Source organism: Pelobates fuscus, chromosome 7 (genome assembly GCF_036172605.1).
Source record: "Pelobates fuscus isolate aPelFus1 chromosome 7, aPelFus1.pri, whole genome shotgun sequence".
Classification (NCBI taxonomy): domain Eukaryota; kingdom Metazoa; phylum Chordata; class Amphibia; order Anura; family Pelobatidae; genus Pelobates; species Pelobates fuscus.
The window spans coordinates 57,293,221-57,311,631 of NC_086323.1; the positions used below are offsets into that span (position 1 = coordinate 57,293,221).

Here is an 18,411-nt window from a genome sequence, read left to right on the forward strand (position 1 = left end):
AAAGTCTAACTCCTCTTCAGACGCCAAGATAATGAGGAAGCTATATTTCTACATTAACTGTCCAAAATAAATTCATACTTTGGCAGCAATGATAGACTGCAAGCACTGGTCTAACTTCAACTGGAGGGATTAAGGGTCACTGAGTGTTCCTTTAAATATACACAAGGAGCATAAATACCTGGTCCCATGTTGTCGTACTCTGTTTGGAAGATCAACAAGCGAAGTCACAGTAGGTTCAGGGCTAATTGAAGAAACTGAACCACGATCCATCTCCTAACAAGAAATGTCAGTTAATACCACATTGTAATACAAAACTGAATTTGCACACTTTTTAGATCATCAACACAGAGATCTGTGACTTTGTTCTGTAAGAAATGCCATTTGTTTGTACGGATTGTGCCAGCCTTCCACTGGCTATCTTTTTTGATTTCTTTCCAAATATACTACAGATCGTCACTTCCACTTTACACATACAGAGCTGACCACTGCATGCACAAGATTGGCTTTGAGTACAGGGTGAAGTAGGTCACACACTGGCAGCTTATCATTGACTGGGCCGCTTTGTACATATAATGCAGAAGTGTCCAGTTAAGAATTTATCCACATATTGCAGTGATCTGCCAAACAGAAAGCAACACTTAACTTCAATTTATTTATTTTAGCAACGGTATTGAAACAGTGTTACCAAACTAGTAAGCATATAATTGTATTGCTTCCTAGGAATACTATACCAAAATAGGGATTATTGGCACCATATAGCAAGCCAGTAACCAATCTCATGCTGATGAGTTGCATTAACAATAAAACAGCTGTCCATGAGTGGGTCACTGGACAGCTGAGTTGTGTTTCAAAGCGGTGGTATACAGCAAACACATACTCCAAGGAATCCATATTTAAAATAGAATAACAAGGCAAAAACAGGATTCTTTGTTGAACTAATTTGCATATGCGCAACCAGAATCCCTTGCAGTAATAACGTCATTGCAGATTTGATATTTCTGTGGGAAAAGAAGGTCTTCTGGCTTGGCTGGTGTGCAGATCTGTTTCCCCCAATGTACTGACTATATATCTCACACCCCTGTAAATTCTTTCAGTGCTTCCAATTTTAAGCCAAAACATCCAAGAAATATTTTATTCTTTTTTTCTTTTTAAATATATGAACATTTAGGCATAAAAAAAAAAAAATATATTTTGTTGCTGTACCAATGCAAAGAAAGGTTTTGGAACGTCTGCTAACCTCTTGAGTTTTAGTTTTCTGCGGTGCAGATGTCTCCATTGTCTTCTGGAAGCGTTGAAGCATTTCAGTATGTGTCTACACAAAATAAAATGTGAACATGCATTATTATTTAATATATCAGGCAAATAGAACAAAACACTAAACTCACCTGTATTCCAGCATTGAGGCATTCTCCTTGCAGCAGTGGTTCTGTCTTTTGTGAAATCATCAGAGAAACATTGTTCTCATAAAGAAGCAATAGCAACATTTGGGGTCATCATGCTGTGCATGAGAATGAAAACCTTTGATTTTTTTTAAAGGTTCGAAGTAGGAAGTGTCTTTAATGGGTGTCAGTCTTGTGCAAATGGCAGTGTTTTACATTGCCAGAGAAAAGAGACAGCATTTATTTAGCAAAACAACTACATTAGCGGCTTTGGTGTTTACAGTGTCTCTTTAACAGTTGCCTTTGTAAGATAAATCAAGTTACCTGTGCGGCCTTCTGCCGTGCCTCTTCCAGTTGTCTCAAACTTTCTTGGGCCTCTTGCTCTGCCTGTTGTCTAAGTGCTGCCATGTTTTGCTCATGGCGTTGCTGTTGTGCCTTTAAGAAAAACAATGCAGTTGCAGACAAAAGGATATGGTATGGCAGCGTAATGATATCAACCTTGCTACAAGTTTAGTATGTTTATGTGCTGTTTAGCCCACCCCTCAATGACAAACTGACAAGTTGGACCAGTATGCTTGTACCTTAAGAATCTGCGCAAGAGAAATGGTTTCTTGCTGGGCTAATGATATTCCACGTGCTCGCTCCATGTCACACAATTGGCGCACAGATTCTTCCATGGCACTGAGATAATTCAGCTCCGTTGACATGCGCTGATGAAGCACTGCTGGAGAAAACCGCATAGTACCTGCAAGGAGGTGGCCATTAAATAGGTTATATCTAAAGATCTATAGTGATCAATAGCTATCACGAGCATAAAAAAATAAAATATAAATAAAAAGGAGGGTATTACCTTGGTCTGACCCTGTGGCTGCAACTGATGCGTGAACTCCCAATCCTGGTGTTGTAGGTGGTCTTGGTAACATTGGTGGTTGAGCTACTGCATCTGTGACACTTGAGCGATTACTCCTTAAAGATATTTCACTATCAGAGCAGAACAAAATGAAAGGTTAGAGACTGCAGCAGAACATAAAGTGAACAAATAAGTTTTAAAGGTACAGTTCGTGCACCATAACAACTTCATAGGAATTAAACTGTTTGTACTGCAGGTACTTGGCACAGGCTTATCTATAGGATTTAAACTGTTCCTGAATGGTTTAACCTGAAAGTCTTGAATCCAGCACTGATTAGCTCTGCTTCTGCCCTTCTCTCGGATTCTTGAAACAGAAAGCCTCATACAGGGGTGCTGCTGATTGGTTAAGAGTGTCAGCTAACGCTCTCAGCCAATCAGTAGCTCTCCATTCATGAAAACAGCTTGAGAAAAATATGTATGTTTCTCATCAGTTTTGTCCAATGAAGTTGTTATGGTGTTCAGAATGTTCCTTTAATATAGCAAACATCATACCTAGACATGGATCGAGGTGAAAGCTCTCCAATTGTGCTCTCTGTAGCATCAGAGCCTATCAAGCGCTCCTTTCCAGGAGGGGACATAGTAGGACTACGTTTGTTCCCTTGCGATCTATGCTCCGAGCCAGAGGAGCTGTGATCACGTACCAGAGAATTCTGGGAGCTGAGGTTCTGCTGTCCTTTCCCTGCAATCCCAAATGCAAAATAAATATATATACTGAAACAGAATATAGCAAAACACATAGGTTATAGTGTTAATCTCTTAATCAGGAATTAGCAAATTTTATAGCAAAACAGCCAAACTTGAAATATTTTTCCATTGTTGCTATTTTGGCCTAAAATTTGTAATTTCATGGTCAATTGTACCGTATATACTCGAGTATAAGCCGAGTTTTTCAGCCCATTTTTTGGGCTGAAAAACCCCAACTCGGCTTATACTCGAGTCAATAGTCTGTATTATGGCAATTTGCATTGCCATAATACAGACTGGGGGAGAGGGGGGCTGGCAGAGCTGTAACTTACCTGTTCTGCAGCTCCTGTCAGCTCTCTCCTCCTCCGCGCCGTCCGTTCAGCACCTCGGTCAGCTCCCAGTGTAAGTCTCGCGATTTACACTGGGAGCTGACAGAAGAGCAGAACGGACGGCGCAGAGGAGGAGAGAGCTGACAGGAGCTGCAGGACAGGTAAGTTACAGCTCTGCCAGCCCCCCTCTCCCCCCCACTGAACTGCCACTGGACCACCAGGGAAGGAGAGCCCCCCTCCCTGCCATGTATCAAGCAGGGAGGGGGGACGAAAAATAAATAAAAATATAAAAATAATAATAAAAAATAATAATAATAATAATAAAAAAATAAATAAAAAAAAAGGGGGTATAAGGACCACTGTGGGGGGGGGGGGGGGGGGGGTATAAGGACCACTATGGGAGGGAGGGGGTGGGATAAGGACCACTATGGGAGGGAGGGGGGGGTATAAGGACCGCTATGGGAGGGAGGGGGGGGATAAGGACCACTATTGGAGGGAGGGGGTGGGATAAGGACCACTATGGGAGGGAGGGGGGGTATAAGGACCGCTATGGGAGGGAGGGGGGGTATAAGGACCGCTATGGGAGGGAGGGGGGGGGATAAGGACCACTATGGGAGGGAGGGGGGGGATAAGGACCACTATGGAAGGGAGGGGGGGATAAGGACCACTATCGGAGGGAGGGGGGGTGGGGATAAGGACCACTATGGGAGGGAGGGGGATAAGGACCACTATGGGAGGGGGGGGGATAAGGACCACTATGGGAGGGGGGGGGATAAGGACCACTATGGGAGGGAGGGGGGGGGATAAGGAACACTATGGGAGGGAGGGGGGGATAAGGACCACTATGGGAGGGAGGGAGGGGGGGATAAGGACCACTATGGGAGGGAGGGGGATAAGGACCACTATGGGAGGGAGGGGGATAAGGACCACTATGGGAGGGAGGGGGGGATAAGGACCACTATGGGAGGGAGGGGGGGATAAGGACCACTAGGGGAGGGAGGGGGGGATAAGGACCACTAGGGGAGGGAAGGGGGAAGTAAGGACCACTAGGGGAGGGGAGGGTAAGGACCACTAGGGGAGGGGTGAGTCAGGACCACTGGGGGAGGGGTGAGTCAGGACCACTGGGGGAGGGGTGAGTCAGGACCACTGGGGGAGGGGTGAGTCAGGACCACTGGGGGAGGGGGGTGAAGGAACACGGGGGTGGGGAGGTAAGGACCACTGAGGGAGGAGGAGGGGAGATCAGGACATATGGGGGGGGGGGGGGGGGCAAATATCCTTGCACCGGACCTGCACACACTGCATTCATACACTGCATTCATACACACACTGCACTCATACACACACACACACACACACACACTGCACTCATACACACACACACACACACTGCACTCACACACACACACACTGCACTCACACACACACACACACTGCACTCACACACACACACACACACTGCACTCACACACACACACACACACTGCACTCACACAGCACTCACACACACACACACACTGCACTCACACACACACTGCACTCACACACACACACTGCACTCATACACACACACTGCACTCATACACACACACACACACTGCACTCATACACACACACTGCACTCATACACACGCTGCACTCATTATACACACACTGTAAATAAATATTCAATTAATATATTTTTTTTAGGATCTAATTTTATTTAGAAATTTACCAGTAGCTGCTGCATTTCCCACCCTAGTCTTATACTCGAGTCAATAAGTTTTCCCAGTTTTTTGGGGAAAAATTAGGGGCCTCGGCTTATATTCGGGTCGGCTTATACTCTAGTATATACGGTAATACCTTTGGTATTCTTTATAGCAGACACAAATTAAAAGAGACCTTATATGACACTATTCAATTATTGTAAAACTCAGCATGTGTATGTGCATTAAGCAGACATAAAATCTGCAAATACTTACTTCTATTCATTATTTATAAAAACAACATTTCAGAATTTAAAGATATTTAAAGATACTTCTAGCTGGGCACAATATTTGTTCTCAGGGAAGGGATTGTGTTTGTTTGAGTCAGAGGGCAGGTCCTGAGTCAGACGGATGCACAACACTTTGCTTCTCTGCTGGAACGGTATATTCTACTACGTTGCCTATGGTCCGTGGCTTCTTTTCAGACTGCCAGTAAAGATTTATGCTCAGACACGGTAGCTGGTGCAATGTAGAGGCCAACATAATTCGGGTTTGGCCTGAACACACCAAGATTGATTCTGCTTCCTCATATTATGGTTAGGGATCGACCGATATTGATTTTTTAGAGCCGATACCGATACCGATATCCTGTGAACTTTCAGGCCGATAGCCGATATAATTTGCCGATATTCTGTACATTTACCATTTTGGAAAATAAAAAACTATTTCTAAAGGTAAATGCACAAAATATACATGCCACGTGTAGTGGATGCAGTGTGTTTAGACAGGGGAGCTGTGTATGTGTGTGTAGTGGATGCAGTGTTTGTGCAGTGTGTGTGTGTAGTGGATGCAGTGTGTGTTTGTATAGGGTGTGTGTATATAATGCAATGTGTGTTTGTATAGTGTGTGTGTGTATATAATGCAGTGTGTTTGTATAGTGTGTGTGTATATAATGCAGTGTGTGTTTGTATAGTGTGTGTGTATATAATGCAGTGTGTGTTTGTATAGTGTGTGTGTATATAATGCAGTGTGTGTTTGTATAGTGTGTGTGTATATAATGCAGTGTGTGTTTGTATAGTGTGTGTGTATATAATGTAGTGTGTGTTTGTATATAATTCAGTGTGTTTGTATAGTGTGTGTATATAATGCAGTGTGTGTTTGTATATAATACAGTGTGTTTGTGTAGTGTGCATTATATATACACACACACTATACAAACACACTGAATTATATACACAGTGTGTTTGTGTAGTGTATGTGTGAGGGGGCATTTTTTTATTAAAAACATTTTTTTTAATTTTTATATTAAATTCTTTTTTTTAATATATATTTAATTTTATATATTTAATTATGATTATTATTTATTTTTTGTTGTCCCCCCTCCCTGCTTGTTGCCTTGCCAGGGAGGGGGGATATGTTAATCCCTGGTGGTCCAGTGGCATTGGCTTAGCTGGGGGAGGGGAGGGAAGTGGGGCGGGCAGCAAGCGTTTACTCACCTCCCAGCAGCTCCTCCAGCTCCCCAGTGTAAATCTCGCGAGACCCGTGGCCGTCAGAGCTGGCCGCAGGTCTCGCGAGATTTACACTGGGGAGCTGGAGGAGCTGCTGGGAGGTGAGTAAACGCTTGCTGTCCGCCCCCCCCCAGGACCGCCGGGCTTGTAATGAGCCTGGCGGTCCTGGGAGGTATTATCGGCAATATCGGTATCCCTATTGGCCGATACCGATATTGCCGAAAATACCGAATATCGGCCGATTATATCGGTAAAACCGATAATCGGTCGATCCCTAATTATGGTGCACCAGACATCTGGAACACAACTTCTTGGCCCCTGTTCCCCTCCTCTTCTTAAGAACTGCGGGAGTTATTCAGACCCGCAAGGGCGGATTACAATCTGACACAGTTGTGTTCAGGTGTGGAGTCTATGATGGCGGAGAGGCAGAATGAGCAACTACCCTGCCTTATGACAGGAGATATCCTGTCTAAATTCGACAGCATTTGCATGGAATCCTGGATTCTGATATCCCACAGAGCACTCATGATGCAGCTTCATACAAAAAAAATTGTTGAGGGATCAGAGTCAGCAACGAAGGAGACCTAGGACGCAAATACTGGGCAGAGCTGCTACTCAATGTGGAGTTTCTTCTCAGTGAAACCCACTCGGACTGAGAGCCGTTCGGGGGATGCTCCCATTACAATGGCGTTACATCCACGCCATTCGTAGGAGATGATGGGGTTGCCGAATCCTTTGCTCTTGGCTCCTGCACAGACCCCTAAAGTAAAAGGACTCAAGCACTTAGCTGGGCCATTGGAAATCAGGTGTTGGCGCTTTCAGTGGCCCAGGGCTGGTATGATGCCCTTTTGTGGCCTTTCCGTAGTGGTACGTTAAGTGGGCTTCGTATGCCAGATATTCCCCTACCTATCTTTGGCATTTGATGAATATAGCTTGTTCAATGCAACTCCTTTTATTCACACCTTATAACAATGTTTATCTTTTACACCCTGCTTCTCTTACAGACCCAAACAAACAAGCACATTTTTATTGGGTTTGTGATAACGCCTTTTACTTTGAAAGTAAGAGGAATGTGCACTTACGATGTTTATTCAGTCTCTGAGAGGATGATGACCCAGGGGACGAGGCAGCAGATCGAGACCCAGATGAATGAGATGATGCCACTTCACTTCTAGACTTGACCAGTGGGAGCTCTTCTTTAATACTAGAAGCATTACTATCAACACTGGAGACAGCACGAACAAGAGGACATGTAATTTATTCACATATTAAATCAGACATCATTAATATCTACATTGTATAGCAGAGTTAAAGACATGGATTTCAGCCCCCCTTTGTATTTATAGTTGGGCTTACATTTCAAAGCAAGTTGCACTGAACTACTTTTTACACCTCCTTGGAGCCCGTCCTTACTGCTTGCATGGGAATTTATCAATGAATCATCATCAAGAAAAATCAATGGAAATCAATTGCAACAGAAAGCCTGGTCTTCTGGTCATAGTGTTACAGGCCTACAGGCGCTGAATAAGTGACATAACAACCTTTGAAAAAGAAAGGTGAAAAACTGCCTGGTAAAAATTTTTATAGACCTCTCCCTACCACTAATGGTATACAGATATTGAAGGTAGCATGACCAGAAAGTGTTCTATATCCAGAAGAGATCTGTCATGTTAGGCAGATCCCGAATTCCGGAATAGTTATTTACTTGGAATAAAAATCCCATTTTTTTTTTTTTTTTGTCAATCTTTCTTTTTATTGAGGCATAATATTGCATGGGTACAGAATAAAGATGGGGAGACAATAAAACGACATGCAGTTATCACAATTCACGATACATCATCTCCGAGCATTGTCAGCCTCATTTTATATGAATAATGTGTATTAAGGCCTGCGTATAACTATATTGTTAGGTAGGTAACATAAAAATTATGCTGCTCTTAGAGCCTAATGAGTGATGTAGATATAATCATGTTATTTGTCGCGGTAAGTTAATGCAATTGGATTATTTAAGAGTTGCGTGTTTAGGGATATACTATATTGGTATGTCTCAACTGTGTGTGAGCATAAAGAGTGTACAGCATACTGAGTAAGCCTTAGGTAGTGGTGCTCTTGGAGGCAGCATGAGAGTGTGTGTTCGCCGTATCAATGTTAAGCTGAGTGCAATATGAGGTTGCACCCCTGTATTCTCTGGTCACCTGCTATTGGACCTGAGGCTAAATAGCAATTTAATACGAAGCAACTTTGTGGATATTTTGCGTAGGTTTTAGAATTGTGCACATTTTTGTATATTTGTCATTATGAACCTTAACATGTAAAGACAAGTATGTGACCAAAATGCAATTATAGAGTAATTCAACAGGCTGATATCCACCCCATGGCGCACTCAGCACCGTGTACTGGTTTGCTGCGATTGCCTGGACTTCAAAAGAAAAATCATAACAAACTTATTTACATTAAAAATATGAAAAGATGTGTTAGCTAAGGTATTAGGTAGAGTCATTGGATACCGGGCATCCCTCGAGTTTGTAAGTAAGTCTGAAAAACTATCGGGTGCGGATCGCTGAAGAGTCCGCCCGTGTGGGTAAAGAGTCTCCGAACAGTAATAGAAAATAAAAATAAGGAAAATAAGAATAAACTATTTCCGCGATGCAACATCATCACTGGAGAAGTTCTCCTCTGCTACCTGTGTAGAGTCCTATGCGGACGGTCGACAGGGGAAGTATGGTATGCCCGAAAGTGGGTCCAATCTTGCTGAGCCCAAGTTCATGTAGTGGCTGTCGCATAAGAGTTGGCAGTGGGTCGTCGGGGGACAAACTCCGGTGCAGCGGCTGCGTTCCTCCCCAATGGGCGCGTGGGTCCGGTCTTGCTTGTCACTGTGGCGGGTGCAGTCGTGGGTAGGTTCAGTAGTTCTAGTGCCTCCGTGGCCTCCTGCATGGTATGAACTGTGTAAGAGTTGCCTTCTCGGTCAAACTGAAGGGTGCGTCCTGATCCCCAGCGGTACCGGACTTGGTGTAGTCTCAGGAGGGACGTAAATGGGCCCAGGGATCTCCTCCACGCCAATGTCCCCCCCCGAGAGATCAGCAAAGAAGGAAAGTGTCATACCCTCAAAGGTAAGCGTTGGTTGGCCTCTAACAGCTGTCAAGATTGCCTGCTTGTCACTGATGGACTGGAACCGTATTATGAGGTCTCTTGTGGCGGTAGTTGGAGCTCTCGCAGACTTTGGCAGGCGGAATATGCCATCGAGGGTGATCGCTTTGGCTGACTTCGGGGTCACTAGCGTGGTGAGAAGCCTCCTTGCCAGGTGTGGTAGTTCCGCCTCTGGGATGGAGTCCAGGACTCCCCTTAGTTTTAGGTTGTTGCGGCGAAGTTTATCCTCCTGGGAGGCCAGTTGTTGCTCGTGGAGCAAGGTTTGCTGCTGTAGGCTATGTATTGCCGCTTGTAGTTCAGCAATCTGTGTAGTGTGAGTAGTAACGGTGCCCTCCACAGCTCCCAGCCTGGTTGTCATGAGTTTAAGATCCCCTCTAAGCAGGGCCACATCCGCTGCTATCTTTCTGTGGTGGTCTGTCATGAGTTCCCCTATAGCCTCCATTGTCACTGGGGTGGGGGCTTTCATGGGTGGCTGTGTCTGTGTCAGCGTTTGTACCTGTGTGGTCTCAGGCCGTGGGGGGTCCCCATCCTCTCCCTCAGAGGTCTCATCGGAAAAATCAGAGCATCCGCCATGCATGGCTGCCACGTGCGCTTCGGTCGCGGCCTGTGCTTGCCTCCACAGAGCACCGATATCCATGCTCTGTCGGGGTTTTTCGGCTTTCACCTTTTTAGTTTTTCGACCCATTGAGGTTGTGTGGGTCTCGATGGGTATCTGGAGCGGTGTTGTGAGCTGTTTGCTCGTTGTATAAGGGGTTCGGTGGCTCAATTTGTCGGGAGCTCCGCTACCATGCGACCGTCCGCTTTGCCCGCTAAGCTCCGCCTCTTTTTTTTAAATTTACTTAACTAGGGAACACATGGTTAAATTCCCAACACTTTTCTCTAAAACCTAAGCACAGTTTTTTGCTGGTGACACAGATATTTTCTGTTTAGAGAAGGTAAGAGACAGGCAAAGTGTTGAAACACGAACACATTTTTGGGCCTGTGATGGCTGAACAGAACTTCACCTAAAATCTACCCTGCAGCGTCCTTCCCTTTAACGGTTTACAGAGGTAGAGTAAATGTGACATGTGAGCAATGTGGCATGAATGTGAACATCATAAAATGTAGCTAATGTAGCATGCGGGTAGAATAAAATGAATGTCACAGAGGTAGAGGGTCAGTATTATGACATATCAAAGCAAAACCAAATATGCTGTACAAGAGGGATTTGTGATTTCAGAGGCGCAAACCTCTACCCATGACATATACTCAAATTACTCAAAGATGGGCAAGAGTGATTCTTACAGCTGATCTTGGCAAGTGATAAAGTAAATCTTTTGCAATCTTTTGAACATGGACTGAATGGTATCAATCATACCATTCAGTCCATGTTCAAGCCAAAGACATTACTTATTTGTTACATGCTTTTAAACGGATAACTGGAACGAACAATATCACACAGCAAAGTTCTGGGAGAGAGTTCCCCATTTGAATGTCCCTGTGACATAATACATATTCTCCTATTGTGAAAGTCCCATCCATCTTCACACATAAGGAGATGATTTTAGCGTTAACAAGAAAATAATAAAAGAATAAACTTTAAAACAAAAACTTCAACCATAATTAAACACAGCACTGTCCCCCTTTTCCTATCTATGTGATACTAAGGTGGGTTCTGCTCACATTGTTCGAGTAGGTGCTACTAGAGACCACAGAAGGTCGATTCTTTGGAGCGCACCTCTCTGTTTATTATGGTCTTTTTTTTTGTATTATTCTTTTTTTTTGCTGTGCAGGTGGTTACAGGATATCAACAGACGCCACAACAGCGTATTTCAAGATGTACAGTAGTTAAACAGTGGCATGACAATTCGCACATTTTTCTATATTTTTAGGAAGCTTGACTAAACAGCTGTATTGTCGGAGTAAGATTAAATAAAACAAAATAAAATGAAATAATAGATGCTCAACTATTCAGGTGGAAAACAAGCAATGCTAGCATGTCTAATGATTGTGCCCAAGAGTTAAAGAGAGGCAGTTATACATGACGTGGTTATTATCAGCAAGTTAGACGATTATAATGCGTTTGCAAATTATGTTAAATGCCAAGTGTGATGCCCCGCGTATCACATTTTTAATTATAGATATAATTTAACAGTGTATCTGCGAGTTACAAAACAGGCCCGTGTTGCCACAAAAGAAAGTACTGGCTAGTAATACAACATATATTAAGCATTTGTATGGCAATAGCTAACAGCACTATTTTTCGTAGATTCAGCATATGTTTAAGATGGCAACACAAGCTTGATAGTGGTGTCAGATGACAAAGACTGACTGTATGAAGCCCTCTGCAGTTGGTTTTAACCCGAGACAGGTGGGGTAGTTCGGGAGGCAGTGAGCCTGCTAAATCCAATGGGTACTCAAATCTAGTACCTGTGTGCAGTTCACAATACCCACTCAGCCTGCTCAGGGGGTTGGCAATCTTACAGTGCCCACAGATAGTTCATAAAGGGCAAGTGTCTCAGAGTTGTGTCGCCTTGTGTTTGTCTTGAGGCCAGGGGGACCCGGGTAAGAGGCTGCCTTCCAAGCCTGGGTACGGTACCTGTCTGGCCCCCAGCCCATGGGAGAACCTGGGCCGGCCGAGGGGTTGAGACCTGCTGGCGGTCGGGTTGAGGTTCAGGTGCGCTGCGGATGCCAGCAGCGCTGAGCCCCCGTGATTGTTGGGTCGCGTAGATAGCTTGTTGTACAGGCACCATATCAGAGCTGCAGTCCCGGTCACCTTTCAGACGGTGCCCCGCAGGGGCTAGGCAGAGCTCCTTCGTGGTGGATTTTTCAGCTGGCTTGGGAGCTGTTGAGGTCGTCGCATGAGCTCAGCCTGATCTGCACAGTCAACCCCCCGCACTTCGAGCCTGTGGGAAGCAGAGACTGCGGGGGCTCAGGAGGTGAGTGTCTTGTTGAGGCTCTACGTGTCTTGCGTGTTTCATGTGGCTTTATGGTCGAGCCAGCTTATACCAGGCGGGCTGCCCCGTGCAAGATGTGTGCGGCGGGGAGCGCAGTTTTCGGTTCCCGCGCATATGGCCTCCGCCAACTTGGATGCAGGCCTTAGGCCGTTTAGTCTCCGGGCCTTGGTTGTGCATTGGTGGGTAAGTGTGGCTGCAGGTTGTGGACCGGGATTACCCCCACCGGTCCAGAGGGGGGGGTGGGGGGAACAGGGCCGGGTCTGCCAAGGTTCTGTGTGCCTGCTGGGCCCCTTTAGACAGGATAGTGGAGCAGCGGCTGTCCACTCCACTCACCGCCGGGTAAGGTCCCGCTTAGAGCAGCGAGGACCTCTCCTCTGAGGGATTAAAACTCAGAGCAAGCCTCGCCTCGGATCCGGTGCGCCCTGCACATGGTGGGTCGCGGTTGTTGGTGGTTATATTCCCCTAAATGCTTGGGTTATAGGCTTATTTTTCAGTGGTTTGCAGGAGCTGATTTTCCCTGCGACCGTCCAGCTTGGCGGTCCGGCCGCGCCCCCCCATTATGGTCTTTTAACAATTAACCCTTCCAACAATTTACCCTGGGAGAAGTAATGCTGTCCCAGTAGTTTGAGTCGTGGATAAGTTATCCTTTTCTTGCTCTGTTATTATACTCCCTCTCTTATTCCCCCCTGATAATCTGATACCTGAGCCTTTTAATGGTTTTACGCCCTTCTTCCCCAATCAGGGTCACTGTTTTTTCCATGGTTCGCAGATTTTATCATACGTATAAAAGTTATTTGTAGACCATCTCATTTCCTCCATAACTCTCAAGTTTCCTACTCTGGCTAACCATGCATCCCAGGAGGGTTTGGACATCGATTTCCAGTTAACTGCTACCTCTACTTTAGCTGTCGTGAGCTTAAAGTATAACTGGGAGTTTTTGTATTTATGTTTAGATTGATTTGAAGAAAAGTCGGGTGCATGAAATAGCATTGTCGGTACATTCATGTCTAGTGCATGTCCGGTTAAATTTTTGATAGTGTCCCTCACCTCTTCCCAATATGGCTTTATTATTGAGCATTCCCACCATATATGTTGTAGTGTCATATGAGATAACCTGCAACGGTGAGATGGTGATATTCATTTTGTGTAAATAGTATGGTGTGATTTACCATCTAGTAAGTAGTTTCAAGTTTGCATCTTGTAATGGAATATTTCTGTGTGAGTGAAAGGTCCTCTGAAAAATTGTCAACCACGTCTGTTCGTTCAGTGGTTCCGGGAGATATGCATTCCAGATACTAGCATATCTTGCTAATGCTGATTGCTTGTCTTATTGGATCAGGTTATGGCATTGTGATACTGTTTTGCTTGGTTTCTTAGCCTTTGTGCAAAATGTTTCAAAGGTAGTTTCTGGCCGTAGGCCTGTCTTTGGAACTGGGAGCGTTTTAATAAAGTCTTTAAGTTGATAATATTGAAAGCTCTGGAGGAATGACGGGGAGGCTTTTGTAACCAGTTGTATTAACTGTTTCAATTGAGCGGCAGATAAATACTCTTGTTATCGGGAGGGTTTTAATTTTAGGGAGTTCCAACTGTGCACAGATGGCTTTTTGTGATATGTCGTACTCACCTCTGTTGCAGAACCTTCTGAATGTCTGATGTACTCTCACTGGCTGAAGGAGAAATAAAATCATCTACATAGGATACACTGTCCTGGGAGCTGGCAGGTCCATAGGGTGGCTGGATTTCAGGTGAACCCTTTCCTGACTGTTCATCAAGACCTTTGAAAGACAAATACATAAGTTATTTTAAAAAAATTGAGTGAGAGATAAACATGTCACTGTTAGAACACACTCACCTTTCCCAAAGAGTTGGTATGATTTAGTGAAGATGTTAATGACACTATGAGGACTTCCCTTAGACAGCTCTTCCCAAGGGCCTCTCACTTGGGAACCAATGTTAGAGGATGACAGTGGTGGATACTTTGTGGCCTCCCTTTGGAATTCAACAAGTGGAGCATAGGAACTGGAGTCCCTAGCACAAAACTCTTTATTTCTAAGAGTTTCTGCTGGATTTATAGGTGACCCAGCATGTGGGGACGCTCCCTCCCCTTCAGAAAGGCTTCCTTCACTTAGCAGCGGGCCTTCACTGATAGAACTGGTGCTTGAAATTTGAGAGGGACTAGCTTTGGGGGAAATATTGTGATGAAGATCAAACAGCCGATCTGTTTGTATTAAAGGAGTTTCTTCATTTCGGACTTCACATATCCCAGGGGATGTAATTACTTGATGAAAATCGTCAGGAATCATCTTGTAAAGACTGTTAGCACCAGGAAGGTCTCTCTGGGAAAAATTACTTGTACATGTCCCCAGCATCCTCTGAAGCCTGGCAGAGAAAATGTCTTCACTGGCTTCTCTTTCAGGTGGGCTGTCTGGTTTCTTCCAAGCAGTTTTTATTTCATGCTTGGGTTCAACATCAGCATTCCAATTCGACGGGAGACTTGGTGAGCCTCCAGCTAGTTTTTTAGCTTCATTTTCAATTCTAGATGACAGAGACACTGCAGTTGCCTTTAGATTCTCAATGCGATCAAGGTTGCTCCGGAAATTTGAGGACATTTTCCCCTGGAGGCCTTTTCTTTGTGTTTCTGGAATCGTTGTGCTCGTAGTTTTCTTTAAATGTATCAAAGACTCCACATCCCTAGGCAGAGTGAAGAGTTGAGAGAGCATTCCTGTTCCCCCTGCAGATTGACTTTGAGGTAATGAGCCCTTTGAGATCAATCTGTCTGGCTGCAAGCAGTACGTGTCCATCAGATCACTCCTGCAAACACAGAAATCTCTTTCAAAATTGTACCAAAAAACACACACAAAACACATTGTAGTTTCAGCACTATGACTGCAAATTCAAATGCAGACAGAAAGCTAATTTGAATGAAGAAAAGAGCGATAAAACACAATAATATCTATCTTGAAAATGTATGTGTGTTGCAATTCCTGTGGGCTAAATAAAGGAGTCAAGCCTTAAAAAGTTGCTAAGAGGAAAAAAACAAAAAGGATAATATCACTACGCAAACAATTAATACTTTGTGTTTTCTTTACTCCTTATTCATTTAAAAACTCAATACAAAAACCATTTCAAGCGGGAAATGTCAACCAAAACATACACCTACCTGTAATATATTAAGTGATAAAACCAACCATAACCGTGATTTATGAGATGTAATTTATGGAGTGTGCCTTAACATTAAAGTATGTATTGCCAGGTCCACGAGAGGCATCTCACCACTGATCTCTCTAAGATGTGTGCGTGTATGCTCGCACACCCATTTTGCCTGCAGCACATATAAAATTACCGTATCTGCGCACACAGGCCACGTGGTTGCATGAATCTCAGCCATGCTCCGGCGAGATGTATATAATGACAGCGCGCGTAAGGGAGCACATAGCGCAGACTCACATTAAGTAATGCAGGCAAAGTAGATATGCTCCACCGAAAAGAAAATGAGTAGCAAAATCTAGGTGTAGTATTTGATATTCACATAGGAAAGAAGGTGACTCAAATAACTATATGCTCACCTTTTTCAGAGCCCGTTCCCTGGCTCTAAGTTAAAGAGTATTCTATTAACTATGGGGTGATACAGCCTTAGTGGATTCAGGAACCTTGTGAAGAAACGAGGATTCTAGATCAATGTAGCCTTAAAAGTATACACTATTAAACAATATAAATAAAAATAAAATACAATAAAAATTATGTGAAATAGGAAATCCTAAAATTTCACATATCTTTTATTGCATTTTATTTTTATTTATATTGTTTACAAAATAGTGTATACTTTTAAGGCTACATTGATCCAGAATCCTCGTTTCTTCGCAATGGTTCCTGAATCCAAGAGGGCTGTATCACCCCATAGTTGATACAATACTCTCCAACTCAGAGCCAGGGAACGGGCTCTGAAAAAGGGGAGCATATAGTTATTGGAGTAACCTTCTTTCCTATGTGAATATCAAATACTATATCTAGATTTTGCTACTCTTAAATTCTTTACGGTGGAGAATACTACTATCTGAGAATCCTGTGTGACTTACCGGAGAGTGCAATATGTCTGGCTGCTACCTTGGAAGTGTACCTGTGTGTGTTTAGAGCCTATACCTGAAAAGGCTCTGCAAAATGTGAGTTTGGCTCTAATACAAAGTATACCAACTATAATATCCACAGAGTTATCCTATTGGTTTTTCTCTTCATGTATAATTATTCCCCTATATAATGTTATTCCCCTATATCCAATGAGGGGTAATCTTTAATTATACTGTATAGCACTACACTATCACATGGTTGTTTTAGGTGGTGGGTTTCTCACCTAAACACTGAGTTTTCTGTGTGTTTCATACTATATTTGTTGGGTTTGTGGAGTGCCCAATTCAGTGTCTAGCAGCTATTCTATGTTATAACTGTATAAACCCCTACAAATCACTTATTTTGTGATTTTAGACAAAGTCAATGTAGCATGAATGTGGACATAATAAAATGTTAGTATTGTGGCATATGGGCATAATAAAATAAAGCAAACTGAAATATATAGAGGTAATGTGGCATGATGTGGGCATAATAGAAACCAGAGGTAAACAAACAAAATGTAGGCAATGTGGGCATAATATAGTTTGCTATCATATTTGTATTACATTAAAACATGGCAACACAGTTTTATTACACATGAGAGAGACAGTTATGATGAAACAATTTTAAATTCTGTGCAGACATACTTCTGTAAAAGAAAAAAATAATAACCTCACCACTTAAAATCAGAGTGGTTTAGATTACACTATGCATTTAACTTAAGAGCAACTTTGGTACATAACAGAATCCATTGAACACTACCACTAATAAAGAAAATACAAAGTATCCATGTTCCTTTTCCTGTATCCTGTATCATTTTGGAACCAGTAGATGGCAGGATCAGTCTATTATTTTCCATTTCCAACAGACTGCACATACCATCAGTGAGGTACAATTTTACCTCCCATTTTCATATAAATAATGAGGTTCAGGATCCGGCTATCTGCATACAAATAATCAAAGCTAGGAAATTAAATTCCCAGTTTTAATCGTTTCCCTTTCTTTTTGAGAAGCAAATACGTCCTCTGCGAACTGAGTTATATTTTACGGCTATTGTACATTTGAACATTTTGACTTTGAACCCATCAATGTCAGCCATCAATGGCCTAGTGGACCTGGGTAGATATGAACAAAGCACAGCCATGAAAAATGGCTGGACTTAGTCTCCCAACGATACAACCGCACAAATAGTGTCTTCTACTGCTTTCCTGAATTTTAAAATTACCTTCCTCACAAATCTTACACATAACAAAAAGCAATATAGACATAGGGGAACATATAAGAGTACACAATGAAAACAAGCTCCAATCAGCGGGTGCTTACCTGAGAAGAGGCTGCAGAGGTTCTGAGAGGGACAGGTCACTACTGGAAGAGGCACTAGGAGGTCTCTCCTGACACTTGTTCTCCTTGTCAGACTCCCCCGAGGGCTGATACAAAGGTTTGACCTTGAAACAGACCAATAGGAAACATGTTTGTGCTATGTGTATTTTCCAGCATGCAATATGAAGACACTTAATATTGGAAGAAATATGCCTGACACTTTTTTTTTTTTTCCAGATTCCCACTACGTTGATTCCACCTCACTGCCACTCTCCCCATTCCCAAGATAATGGTAGGGCGCTGAAGCACACAGTCAATTTTTATAATCCCAAGAACGAACGCCTTGGGGGCTGATGTTTTACAATATGGCTTTCAAACTGTATTTTGTGTATAAGTTGGGTGGGAACTAAAG

The 18,411-nt window shown here is 43.4% G+C and overlaps 1 protein-coding gene across 4 annotated transcripts in view; it reads right to left on the minus strand.

The window, feature by feature from the left end:
* Positions 1 to 18,411, minus strand: part of CEP350 (centrosomal protein 350) — a 56,282-nt gene that overhangs the window by 22,959 nt on the left and 14,912 nt on the right. For all 4 annotated transcript variants that reach the window (XM_063428316.1, XM_063428318.1, XM_063428314.1 and 1 more), the window contains 10 exons: positions 18,003 to 18,124; positions 14,428 to 15,386; positions 14,200 to 14,350; positions 7,575 to 7,717; positions 2,782 to 2,968; positions 2,230 to 2,360; positions 1,961 to 2,124; positions 1,704 to 1,814; positions 1,238 to 1,312; positions 179 to 273 (listed from right to left, as the gene is read on the minus strand). In XM_063428316.1, coding sequence (XP_063284386.1) covers positions 179 to 273; positions 1,238 to 1,312; positions 1,704 to 1,814; positions 1,961 to 2,124; positions 2,230 to 2,360; positions 2,782 to 2,968; positions 7,575 to 7,717; positions 14,200 to 14,350; positions 14,428 to 15,386; positions 18,003 to 18,124 — 2,138 coding nt within the window. The remainder of the gene's footprint in view (positions 1 to 178; positions 274 to 1,237; positions 1,313 to 1,703; positions 1,815 to 1,960; positions 2,125 to 2,229; positions 2,361 to 2,781; positions 2,969 to 7,574; positions 7,718 to 14,199; positions 14,351 to 14,427; positions 15,387 to 18,002; positions 18,125 to 18,411) is intronic.